At 40.9% G+C, this 13,616-nt stretch overlaps 1 protein-coding gene across 1 annotated transcript in view; it reads right to left on the bottom strand.

The window, feature by feature from the left end:
• The window catches only part of MTMR7 (myotubularin related protein 7), an 87,537-nt gene that overhangs the window by 56,324 nt on the left and 17,597 nt on the right, over positions 1–13,616 (bottom strand). Inside the window, exon 2 of the mRNA XM_084625552.1 lies at positions 926–1,048. Coding sequence (XP_084481678.1) covers positions 926–1,048 — 123 coding nt within the window. The remainder of the gene's footprint in view (positions 1–925; positions 1,049–13,616) is intronic.

The following is a 13,616-nucleotide window of genomic DNA, read 5'->3' as shown; positions in this document are numbered from 1 at the left end:
GGGTGTGTCTGTCTCTGTCAGCCATGCTGTCTCCCCTCCCTCCATTTGTGCTACCTTGTAGAGTGTGAGGCTGCATTAACAACAATGTATTAACCCTTGACGGCTCAGCCGAATGCTAGTTCATCATTTAGCAGTAAGGGATTCCCTGGGAAATATCCCAACCTCTTCCACCCTCTAACTTCACCACCTCAACCAAGCTTCACAATCATCCTTGCTGTGTACAATATTAAATTGTTTAAAACTTATACTGTGTTTATATAGTTTTTTGTCTGGTAAAAAAAATTTCCCCTGGAACCTCCCCCCCAACCCCCATTTACATTAATTCTTATGGGGAAATTGGATTCGCTTAACGTCGTTTTGCTTGAAGTCACATTTTTCAGAAACATAACTACAATGTTAAGCGAAGAGTTACTGTACTAAATTACCTCTCTGTGTGGAAGGGGGACAGAGAGAAATAACTGATACTGCTCAGACAGCTATTGATATCAGCATCTTAACCTTCATGTAGGAACACAAATTCAGAGCAGCTCAGGATTTCTGGACTATTCTTCCCCACAGGATACCACTAATTCTAGTTTGAAACAGTGTTCCCATTGGGATTACAGTAGTACCCTAATATTTTTATGGGGGTCCTTACATTTCTATTCCTGTGTTTCTAATCCCAATTCTCTTATAAAATTTTTAAATTTATCTAGGTAATTAAGTTTTCATCTAAAATTCAGATTCTGAATGGATAAAGGAATATATATCAGCTCAGTTATCAACTTTAAGCCAATTATTTTACAAATGTTAATATTATTAATTGGTACAATGCCATAGGTTTACATAATATTTTACTATGTAAACTATTTTTATTGTAAAATAAGATAAGATCGCCACTACAAGAAGCTTATGTGTAAAAATTAGGTCTAATACATAATCATACCCAGGTTTCTTTACGAGTTTCAGACACATTTTCCACAAAAATAACATGAGTAGCTGTTAAATACAGAGTCCCCAGTGCAGCTTTCCTGGAAGATATACGATCAATCAAGCGGACATTTTCCACCTAAACAAAAAGATGACATATAAAGAAAGAAAGTTAGATTAAGACATGCAAGTCTGATTTTACTGTAGAGCAATCCCATTTCTTATACTTGTACCCATAACAACAAAGTGAATCAAATATAGTTTTATATGCTAAAACATACAACACATTTTACCATGTAAACAAAGAAGAACACTAACTGAATTATAACAGAGGTTGTTCCATTTATATAAACAAAATGAATTCTAAGACTAAAAATATTTTGAAGAAAACAAATGACTGCATGAGTGAAACATACAAATATTACATTATACCTGGTACTCTGGTCATGCCTACAGATTTCATTCAAGGAAATTATCTTCTTTTTATACCATTTGTCATAAATATAAAGGGAAGGATAAACCCCTTTGAAATCCCTCCTGGCCAGAGAAAAAAATCCTCTCACCTGTAAAGGGTTAAGAAGCTAAAGGTAACCTCGCTGGCACCTGACCAAAATGACCAATGAGGAGACAAGATACTTTCAAAAGCTGGGAGGAGGGAGAGAAACAAAGGGTCTGTGTGTCTGTCTATATTCTGTCTTTGCAGGGGATAGACCAGGAATGGAGTCTTAGAACTTTTAGTAAGTAATCTAGCTAGGTACGTGTTAGATTATGATTTCTTTAAATGGCTGAGAAAAGAACTGTGCTGAATAGAATAACTATTTCTGTCAGTGTATCTTTTTTGTAACTTAAGGTTTTGCCTAGAGGGGTTCTCTATGCTTTGAATCTAATTACCTTGTAAGGTATCTACCATCCTGATTTTACAGGGGGGATTTCTTTATTTCTATTTACTTCTATTTCTATTAAAAGTCTTCTTGTAAGAAACCTGAATGCTTTTTCATTGTTCTCAGATCCAAGGGTTTGGGTCTGTGGTCACCTATGCAAATTGGTGAGGCTTTTTATCCAACATTTCCCAGAAAAGGGGGGGTGCAAGTGTTGGGAGGATTGTTCATTGTTCTTAAGATCCAAGGGTCTGGGTCTGTAGTCACCGAGGCAAATTGGTGAGGCTTTTTACCAAACCTTGTCCAGGAAGTGGGGTGCAAGGTTTTGGGAAGTATTTGGGGGGGGAAAGATGCGTCCAAACAGCTCTTCCCCAGTAACCAGTATTAGTTTGGTGGTAGCGGCCAATCCAAGGACAAAGGGTGGAATATTTTGTACCTTGGGGAAGTTTTGACCTAAGCTGGTAAAGAGAAGCTTAGGAGGTTTTTCATGCAGGTCCCCACATCTGTACCCTAGAGTTCAGAGTGGGGGAGGAACCTTGACACCATTGTATTTATTTTCTTTAACAAAACAAGCAAAAAGTACATCTAGACCCATATTCTGCCATCAAATGCATGCAGCTCCCATTGATCTCAGTGGAAGCCGTGTGTGCGTTCCATGTCTTGTCTTCAGTAATATACATGCAACCCCATTCAATTGACAGGATGAGTGACTAATCTGGAATTTGGGGCAGATGAAATTAGGGATGTGAATTTGACCCTAAGGTTCTTGTTTTGCTTTGAAAGGTGTGGCAGCAGAGAATACAGTTTATTCCCCACCAAAATCCCACCGGGTAACCATAGCACTACTGGTTCTTAGACTAGTACAGAATGACTACAAGGGGAATAACATTGAAAACAAGCAAACTCAGTATTAGCATAGCCAAACTACATGTAAATAATGAGGGAAGCTAGCCTCAGCATGGAAAAAATGCACAGAAAAAAACAGAGTTTAAACCAGTTTGTAACCAGAAAATGTTCAGATAAATACACTCCACAATGCAAAAGTATGACAAAATGATGTTCCCCAACACCTCCAAAACCAAGTTCATTTGATGCTGCACAAAATGACTGTTTATACATAGGGGGGTGGAGGGTGTGATGTGTGACAGGAATTTAGAGCTACCTGAATCTCCACTTAGATTTTCTGATGTATTTCAGTATTAATAAAATAATAAACCCTAAGGTTATGAATGAGCTGCTAAAGAACATATTAGGAGTGCATGACTTATCAGTGACCTTCAGCAGACAGTGCTCTTAGGCACTGAGAGAATTTTACAGAACGTCAAAGGAGACTGAGTCCATTTGCCCACCTAAAATGTAGGAATTCTGTGGGTTTAACAAAACTCCTGACTACCAAAACCTACATAATCGGTTCATGATCAGGATTGTCACCAGATTTGCCTGTTACTTTGGGGTACGCTCATTTATTAGGTTTCAGAGGGATAGCCATGTTAGTCTGTATCAGCAAAAACAACGAGGAGTCTTTGTGGCACCTTAGAAACAAATTTATTTGAGCATAAGCTTTTGTAGGCTATAACCCACTGCATCAGATGCATGGAGTGGAAAATACAGTAGGCAGGTATAAATATACAGCACATGAAAAGATGGGAGTTGCCTTACCAAGTGGGGAGGTCAGTGCTAACGAGGCCAATTCAATCAGGGTGGATGTGGCCCATTCTCAACAGTTGACAAGAAGGTGTGAGTATCAGAGGGAAAATTACTTTTTGTAGTAACCCAGCCACTCCCAGTCTTTATTCAGGCCTAATTTGATGGTGTCAAGTTTGCAAATTAATTCCAGTTCTTCAGTTTCTCATTGAAGTTTGTTTCTTTAGTTTTTTTGTTGAAGAATGGCGACTTTTAAGTCTGTTATTGAATGTCCAGGGAGATTGAAGTGCTCTTCTACTGGTTTTTGAACATTACAATTCTTGATGTCTGATTTGTGTCCATTTATTCTTTTACATAGACACTGTCCGGTTGTACATGGCAGAGGGGCATTGCTGGCACATGATGGCATATATCACTTTGGTAGATGTGCAGGTGAATGAGCCCCTGAAGGTGTGGCTGATGTGGTTAGGTCCTATGATCGTGTCCCTTGAATAGCTGCTAGTGAATATTTGCTTCAGGTTGGGGGCCTGACTGTAAGCAAGGACTGGCCTGTGTCCCACGGTCTGTGAGAGTGAGGAATCGTCCTCCAGGATAGGTTGTAGATCCTTGATGATGCACTGGAGAGGTTTTAGTTGGGGGCTGTAGGTGATGACTAGTGGCGTTCTGTTACTTTCTTTGCTGAGCCTGTCCTGTCGTAGGTGATTTCTGGGTACCCTTCTGGCTCTGTCAATCTGTTTCTTCACTTCAGCAGGTGGGTATTGTAGTTGTAAGAATGCTTGATAGAGATCCTGTAAGTGTTTGTCTCTGTCTGAGGTATTGGAACAAATGCGGTTGTATCTTAGGGCTTGGCTGTAGACAATGGATCATGTGATGTGGTCTGGATGAAAGCTGGAGGCATGTAGGTAGGCATAGCGGTCAGTAGGTTTCCGGTATAGGGTGGTGTTTATGTGACCGTCGCTTATTTGCACTGTACTGTCCAGGAAATGGATCTCTTGTGTGGACTGGTCTAGGCTGAGGTTGATGGTGGGGTGGAAATTGCTGATATCTCATCATGGAATAGGGATTATAAATTCTAATTCTATAGTATGAGACAACATATTCATGTAATGTTTATGAAAAATTTTGTAAGTGAGTTCCAGTAGTTCATGGATTAGGGATCCAATCTTACGGGGTTCCAAGGGTTTCTGTATAGACTGAGGTTAATCTTTCTCTATCCAATGGGACTCAGTCTAGAAGATACCATCAGAGATGCTTAGTTTTGCAGTTCTCAAACTGTGGATTTGTGTCTCCAGAGATAACATGCTTGTTAATGACAGGTTTCAGAGTAGCAGCCGTGTTAGTCTGTATTCGCAAAAAGAAAAGGAGTACTAGTGGCACCTTACAGACTAACCAATTTATTTGATGCATTCGATGAAGTGAGGTGTAGCTCATGAAAGCTTATGCTCAAATAAATTGGTTAATCTCTGAGGTGCCACTAGTACTCCATGCTTGTTAATGTTAGAATATAGATATTCAGGCCTGCCTATAAAGGCACATAATTTAAGAACACAGGTGTATTTTTAATCACTTAGCTAGTTATAGAGGTATAAGACAAAGAATCAAAATTACAAGTCTGCCTGTGTATGGGCCTTCTCTCACTAGGATAGTCTGAGGCCTTGTTCTTACGCTAAGGCCTTTGGCTCATCCTCACATTCCAAACCAGTCACACTGAAATAAGGTGGTATTGGGCTGTTAGGAAGACAATCCTGTCCTGATAGTGCCCATCACCACCATCCTGTCCTGATAGTGCCCATCACCACCGGCTAAAGAAACAGATCTTAAGATGGTTAAAGAAAACTTAGTCTGATAACATCCTGTCTGGCAAGAAATCACTTATCAATGGTTGTGAAACCCTCATTTCTATATTGTTTTATCTGTATTGCCCCCACCTTTCTATTGTTTATTTGTCTGGTTCTCTAATTGTTTCTGTCTGCTGTATAATTAATTTTGCTAGGTGTAAGTTAATTAGGGTAGTGTGATATAATTGGTTAGAGAATTGTGTTACAATGTGTTAGGATTGGTTAGTTTAATTTCAGTAAAATGATTTGTTAAGGTATAGTTGAGAATATTACTATATAAACTGGGGTCAAACAGGAAATGAAAGGGGAAATTGGAATCATGCTTGCTAAGTGGGGGGGTGGGAAACGGGAATAGGGAATGGGGAACAGGGACACAAGCAAGGCTCTGCGGCATCAGAGCTGGGAAGGGAGACACTGGGGAACCAATTCTATTGGCATATAGAGATGCCCTTCACAACAGTCGGACTTTCGGAATATGCTTGCTTGGAAACTAACCCCAATGAACATCGCATTGTCTGCACTTCGGACTTCTGGTCTTCTGTTGCTTGCTGTCTGCATGACAAGAACCAGGGAAGTGGGAGGGTTGAGGGAAAGCCCTCTAACAGTTAACAGCAAAAATGTTTTAAAATAAATAAATATATAAAGGTGAGAAATAAGAGACTTCAACTCTATTGTCCCTCTGCAAATTTGTATACACAGAGTCAATCCCTTACCTCTCTCTAAAAATGCAAAGATTGTTGGGGGCAGAATAGATCTGGACAAGGAGAAGTCTGGAAATAAATGTGAGAAGGGAAGGACAGGCATTAGAAACAAAAGTGAAACTGTTTGAGCAGCATATTCCAGAATTCTTGAGGTCTTTCTGAGCGTAGCCTTCATTGATTTGAGATCTACCATACCATCCTCTCACTAGAAGGGAAAACCTATAATGGCAGCAGGCCATAAAAGAGACCCAGTTTGAGAATAAGAACCATTCAAGAAACATATGTTTGCAGATGCTGCTTTAAAGAAAGTCACACCAGTAAACTGGTGAAAGTTACTTAAGCACTTGGATTCAGAGACTGTTGGAGATAGTCTCACTTTTAACAGCAGTAGCTTCTTCTGCTGGTGTAGAAAGAATATTTTCTTCCTTTGGACTAATTTATTCCAAATTGAGAAATCCGTTGGGACCTGAAAAAGCAGGAAAGCTTGTTTTTCTTTTCCAGATTATGAACAAAGAGGAAAATGAAGGTGAAGACAACTGAGTTAGCTGCAGGAGCCAATATTTTAAGTTTCTCATGTTGACCTGGCTACAAAGTCGATTTAATTTTTGTTTTATAAAAAATATATATTTCATTTAACTATTTTAGTTAACAATTTTAACAAAAACTGATTTTAAAAAACTTGAATGTTTAACTTCAAAAATTCATATGCTTGTTTTGTTAAAATATTATCTATTCGCTGTTGAATACATAACATTATTGTTTTAGTTAAATAAAACAATTTAAATGTCTGTCTGGTGATGTTCTCCTCCTAATATAGCATGGCAAGAAAATCCTCCAAATATTAACCTGTTGAATTGGAGATAGTTCACCTCCCAATGACTTCATAAATATCTGCTTCACTTATCTTTGGTAATTGAAATAACCAAACAATCATTCATTTTCTGATACAGCTGTAAAACTAATCTGAAAAGTTTTCAAAATCAATCACTTAAAAAAAATGTATAGTGTATACCTTCTAAAAATGAAACCTACATCCATCTCGGAGTTGGGAAGAATATGTATTAAGGTTATAACCACCACCAAGAATGCACTTTTATGTAGAAATCCATGATTAAATTGAGTCTTCCTGACTAGTGTTTTAAATCAATTTGATTAAAATAAAATCCATCCTGAAACAAACGCAGCCCAAGAAAGAGGGTGGATTTTAGAGACTGAGCCCAAACATCTACATGGCTATTTTTGGCATTGCAGCATGAGCCTGAATCTGTACACCGACGCTCTAAGACTCATTGCCGTGGGTATTTTTTTCCATGTAGACATACCCTTAAACGAGCTGGATTTGACCTTACTGTTTACATGGGGGTATGCAATAAAACAAGTACATTAAAAATGGACGTACACATGCAAACTTCAGATGAATTGCTAGGAAGTAAGGCATTATTCTGTTTTTGACATCACCTGAGAATCACATGCATGTAATATGCAGACTGAGTGTATTGTTCCACTTTATAAAATAGGAAAGAGAAATCAGTGATTTTACACAGAAGCCCTCAAAACCACCATTTGCCAGTTTGGTAGAAAAATTCTTAAATTATAAAACCAAGTATGCTCCCACAAGGCCAGTTACAATCTGTTTTAAACAAAAATAAAACTGCTAGAAAGCCTGGATGAAGTCTTTTCCCAGGACCATCTACTTCAGAGGTCACATACTGGGGAAAGGAAGAATGGAAGAAACACAGCACAACCCCAGTAAACATTTGGTATCAAGTGAAAGAGGAGATCCCATGAAAAAAACTGAATGTCATACAAAACAGGGATTGCAATAAAATGGTAGCTTAAAAATACTTTCTAAAAAGAGCCATCTGATGGGGTGGGTGTACCCCATCCAGTGCAGGGTCAGTGCACCCCATGAATCATTTCAATGGACTGCTATTGGCCTCTGAAGCTCTATTCCCCAGCCCTAGACTGGCAGCTGTGTGGATTTTATCTGAAAGATCCACCTGCACTTCTCCTGTTTATGTCACCATTTCTCAAACTTTATGCAAGAGAAGTGGATTTCACCCCGTAAGGCCTAGCAGCTAGAGTCAATAGCGTCACCCTGGCTCTCAGGTCTGTAAGGCCTCATGGCCAGAGTCAATAGGATTGCCCCCTCTCTTGGGGCTGAACGGCCCAGCAGCCAGTCAGGAAAGTGGGCCACCATCTGGAGATGGGTGACAGCCAGGGTTTGGGGACCTGGGCCCTCACTGCTCCACCAGGTCCCAGCCCAGGACCCTATCAGTAGCAAGGGTCTCTGCCACTGAGTCAGCAGGGATCCAGACTGAAACATTCTGACTGTTCCCGAGTGTGCGGCTGCCACTTCTCCCAGGGATACTTCCTATCAGCACGGGGCATCTCCAAGGTTTCCAGCGCAGATGGCTACCAGCAACCCCGGGTTCTCGCAGACCTCTGCCAGTGTCTGGGTCTCCACCTAGGCTTCAACATCCATAGTTCCTGCTGTCAGAGTCTCTGGCAGTTCCTGGGCTGGCACCTACAGTGAGCATCCTTCTTCCTCAGCTGTCAGCCCTGTCTGAGCTGATCTGCTCCCTTTTATACTACAGCTACGCTTGGAGCATGCCCAGTAGGGTCAAGAGGGTGTGGCATCCTCAGCCCACAATGCAGAGTTAACCCTTACCTGTTCAGTGGGGAGTGAGTGCACCCCATCACAAACCAACAAATAAACAAAAGAGAAAAAATTAGGCTTGCCAAACAAAAGCAGGTACCTAAGGTACTGTCTGGCAAATAGGAAATGTACTCTAAGACATGACAATGCTAAAGACCTTTGTATGTATATTAAATATACACCACCACCCCACAAAAAAAGATATAAACTAATGGAAAGAGTTGCAAATAGGCCACTGTGGTAAGATATGCCTCATTAAAATGAGCCAACTGTTCAAAATATTATAAACTCTCAGTATCCTACATGGGAACACACCCGAATCCTTATCAGGCTTTTCAGAGTGAATGGGTGTGGATCAGAACAAACTAGAATTATTTCCTGTCAAGCTACTCAAACAAAAAAAAGGGAATGTTTGAGAGGTGGGTGACTAATGTCCTTAATGAGTGTTTACTCAATACTTACTATCAGTGATTTCAAGTTAACTGAGTGACGGAAGTTACAGTCAGTGAGGACCTCAGGATTTGGCTCAATAAAAATTGCTATGATTCACTGATTCGTCTTGGTGAGTTCTTAGAAGACCTATGTCAAGCTCTGGTTACACTAACAGAAAGCTAAATCACTTCTGAAAACAGATTTACTAATAAACTAGCCCTCTGGGAATTATTTTTGTGCATCTAGCACTATTTCCAGAGGCAATGTGAACTGTGCTAAATCAGGGTCGTGCTAAACTCTAAACTCCAACACAGGACTCAAACACAGTGCTGGAACAACTCTATTGTAACGCTGTCATGCAAATGCAAAGTACACTATCCAGTTTTAAACCCACACAGTTTGAAACTGGTAGCATGGATAGAGCTTTATGGTTACCACCTCTTAAAGGGAATATTGTACATTTGCATTGTTTGGACTTGTTCCTATAATCCCCTTTCCAATCCATATGCTTATTTGGAATTCAGAACTGCATATAGCACATTCTGTGACAAGGCTCCCTTTATTATTCTCTATTAATTGTATGATTGTAATGAGCAAGTCATGTTTAGGGCTGGAATAGCAGTTGTGGGCATTTGTGCTGAAGCTCTATTCCCTAGCCCCAGGCTGGTGGCTGTGTGGATTTTTTCCAAAAGACTCACCTGCCTCTGTCACCCTTTTTCAAACTTTATGCAAGAGAAGTGGATTTCACCCTTAGACAGAAAGAGCCGCAGCAGCAAGTTTTGATTTCATTAAGTTCATCAAAGGAGTCAGAACAGAACAGAAACTAATAATTACTTGATTTTCCTATTTAATTTACCTAAAACCATTCAATTTTTTTCATGTGAAGATGCCACATAAACTATATTCTGCTGCACTGGAGTGCCATAGAATCTGGGAGTTTGGGTCAAGCTGTCTACGTAACTTGCAAGAGCCTTGCCCAACATAAGCCACACATGAGGGAGGGTAGATCTGAAATGGCCAGTAATGGACAAAAGATAGCTAAGCCAACCTGTGAAATATAGTGGAGAGCTAGGAGCGCTCACAAAGGAAAGAGGAGAGAGAGGGAGAGAGAACTGAGTCTGTCTCCAGAGTTGTGCCAGCCTGTGCACCTAAATACAACTTCAGTCACTTATCAAACTGTGTTCCTCATAATTTATTTTTGCTTGAGGACTCTGGATTTTGTAGGCTTAAAGGAGAATGTGAAACTTGAACAAAAGACACTCAAGGGACTTATTTTGACTATAAGAACCCCTTACATGGGTATAAATAAAGTTTACCAGAAATGCTATTTGCAATAAAACACAGATGAGAGAAAAAAAAAGGCAAAAATAGAAGTTAATGGGAAAGCAAATTAAGAACAGATGTTGGCACTTTTTACTCAGAGAATAAACATGACAAATGACCTCTGGACCAGGTTGCTGGGAGGTCATTCAAGAAAAATGTCACATTAGGAAAAGCATGGGCCAAATCCTTATTCAGGAACTACTCCCATTAATTTCAATGGGACCTTTAGGACTCCAAAGATGTGACCCTATAAGATTTTTTTTAAAAGTTAGCATGCCAGAATGCCCCTAAAAGCATCCCTAAAAATATTAGTGTACCCTAATATGTTTTCACATTTGATACAGATATTTTTGGATAAGTACTGACAGCAGTATTTGTATTTAAATGCTTCTTTAATCTCGTGCCTAACTAAATATTACAGCTGGCAAATGAAAGCACTTCCAACCATGAGACAACTTGTTTTAATATGAATAGGGCAGGGGTTTGTTACCACGTCACTGTAATATCAGGCAACTGGGATTAGTTCTATTTTTCATGTCCTTTATAACTTCGTACAGAAAAGCATTTTCAGCTAAAATAACGTGGGCTAGATTTTTATTTCTAGTATAGCCCTGTGTAAGCTGCGCCGAAGCTTTGAGAAGCATTGTGCCTCAGAGATATACCTCTCAGTCACAATTGCAACCCTGCTTTCTCCTTGCCCCTGGGTGCAATAAATGTTTTCATACGACAGTGACATTTGTCTACCTGTTTCAGTGCCATAAACTAACAGTCTCACCTCAGAAATATCAAATACAATGAAAGTTAAAATTACAGAAGGCAAAGTCACCCCAATGGACCCCTCTCATAAACCAAGTTGCATCAGTTTTATCAGTTTATTAACTAAACCTTAACTACAGGGGCCTACTATCACCGATTCTTCAGCAGCTGCTGCGGTCTGTCGCCATAAGGGCAATAGGCATCAAAATTATACATCTTGAAGGAAAATGGAAGGACCACAGCTAACTGCCAAACTGAAAAAAAATATTCCTACAACAGAACACCACCAAAGACCCCTTTAAAGCTCTCATTTCTTTAACACCATTAAAGAAAGTAAGACAAGCCTCAAAGGTATGACAGTTAATAAAATCTGTAGATGTTACATGTCAGGTATTGAGAGTTCTGGTAGCTAATGGCAACAAGAAAATGTCCTGGCTAAGGCCAAAACTTGAGGACCTGACTTAGTTTTTACTAAGGTAAAATTCCATTGTCTTCAACGGAGTTTGCCTGAATACGATCTGAATAAATTGAGTTAAGGCCCACATCATTTGGCCTCAATTGTAAAAAATAGAGATTGTTGTGGCTCATCAGGAGTTAGTAAAAGAAAATGAGAATATGGGAGGATCTCCGTCACCAGGCCCAGTGGAATGTCTGAAGCCATGACTGAGAGACTGAATTCTGAAAGTTTCTCTAAAGGACATGTCTTTCTGTCTAGGTTCTTCTATGGCCCCCAGCCCCCATCACCATAGCATCAGAGCAACTCGCATGAGTAAAAATGACAACAGCGATATCTCAATCCCCCTTCCCAATGAGGATTTTATTACAAGAAAGCCTTGATGAAAATGTGGTTTTTGCAAGTCTGGGGTTGACTCAGGAAGGGGAGCAGCAGAAAGACATAAAAAAAGGAAAGATTAACGATGATCCAGACTATTTGGAACACACGCTGCATAAGTGTCAATGGAGGAAGGAATACGGAAACTGGGAGCCATTGGGGCTGAACAGCCAGTTGGGGGCCACACCCTGCTTCCCTTACTCACCCAAATAATCTCACTGGCTTCAATAGTATCATATGTGTGAGTACGGCAAGCAGGAATTGTCTTTTAGGATCCAGCCCTGCTTCATGTGAAATCAATGGCAAAACTCCCATTGACTTCAATATTGCCGGCACACAGCTACAGTAATGAAAGTTACAGGAAAGAACTTGTACAGCCAAGAGGCTGAGACTAGCAGTAAAAACAGAGCACAGCTGGTACAATTTGCGCCCAAGAGGAATATCTGAATTTTGACTCCAACCATCTACATACTTATGTAGGCACGCATGGCCATCCCTTACTGTCAATCTCCAAGGGCAGCCATGCCTCTTTGCTGTCACACACCTGGAACGGCAGTGTGTACATGGGGGAAATTAGCTGTCTCTAGGGCTCATACCCACAGGCAGCGTAGAGCAGCAAACAGTTCAGGGGCTCAGGCCCTTAGGCAGGGCAGAGGTAGAGCACCCAGCAAACAGTCTAGCATGCTCATCCAAGAAGTGCAGGCCTCCTGACCTCAGGAGGGGGAATACTGCCACCCCTAGGTGGGGTGGGACACAGACCCACCCAACTCCCCCACATCCCAGCACAGGATCCTAACAGTGGTAGAGTGGTCTGCCATTGGGTCAGCGGGGAATCCACCAGCAACATGCTGACCATATCTCTGGCAGCACCACAGCCAGACAATAGTCTGGTTCCCCGGGCTGCTTTCTACACTTCCCCTCGGGTGTACCTGCATCCAAGGGTCATATTCCATCTCTACAGGGTACACTGCAAGCAGCAGTCCCAGGAACTCCTCAACATCAGGCATGTCAGGTAGCTCAGGGACCCCTCGGGACTGCAGTAGTCTTCTGTGGGCTCCTGCATCAGCAGTGGGGAGAACACATCTATCTCTTTTGGCAGCTGCCTCCCACCTGAGCTACAGGGCCCACCTTTTATACTTCCTCTTCCTGTCCCCCCCCTCTGCGTACGGTATGGAGAGCGTGGCCTTCCTGGTTCTGCCCAACAGAGGGTGTCTGGCTGTCCCTCATTGTCAATCTCCGAGGGCGGCCACACCTCTTTGCTACACTTACCATCAATCTTGAAAACAAAAAAACCTATGAAATGTGGAACAGTGACAACCAATGGTTTTGTAGCACAACGTGCTAATGCCAATACAGTATAATATAGTGTCCATCAAACACAATATACATTGTTAGTCTTCTACCCAGGTTTGGAATAAGAACACAAGAAAACTGATTTGTGAACTGATGTTGCCATTCAATGTGCTTTTCTACCAAATATTTCACAAGTCATGAAGCCTCACCCATGTTACCATGTTCTTCCTTACATGTTCTTAACTGAAAAGACTGCTCCTAACTTCTTGAAAGCTATGTGCAGCAGAATAATAGGTGGTCTGAAACAGAACTATTTTGAAGGGTGTAAACATCAAAGGAAAGAAAGGTGTT

This window comes from Lepidochelys olivacea, assembly GCF_965140295.1.
Source record: "Lepidochelys olivacea isolate rLepOli2 genome assembly, chromosome: 4".
NCBI lineage: Eukaryota > Metazoa > Chordata > Testudines > Cheloniidae > Lepidochelys > Lepidochelys olivacea.
Note: the sequence above shows the minus strand (reverse complement) of the source record. Positions and strands in the feature narration are given on the sequence as shown.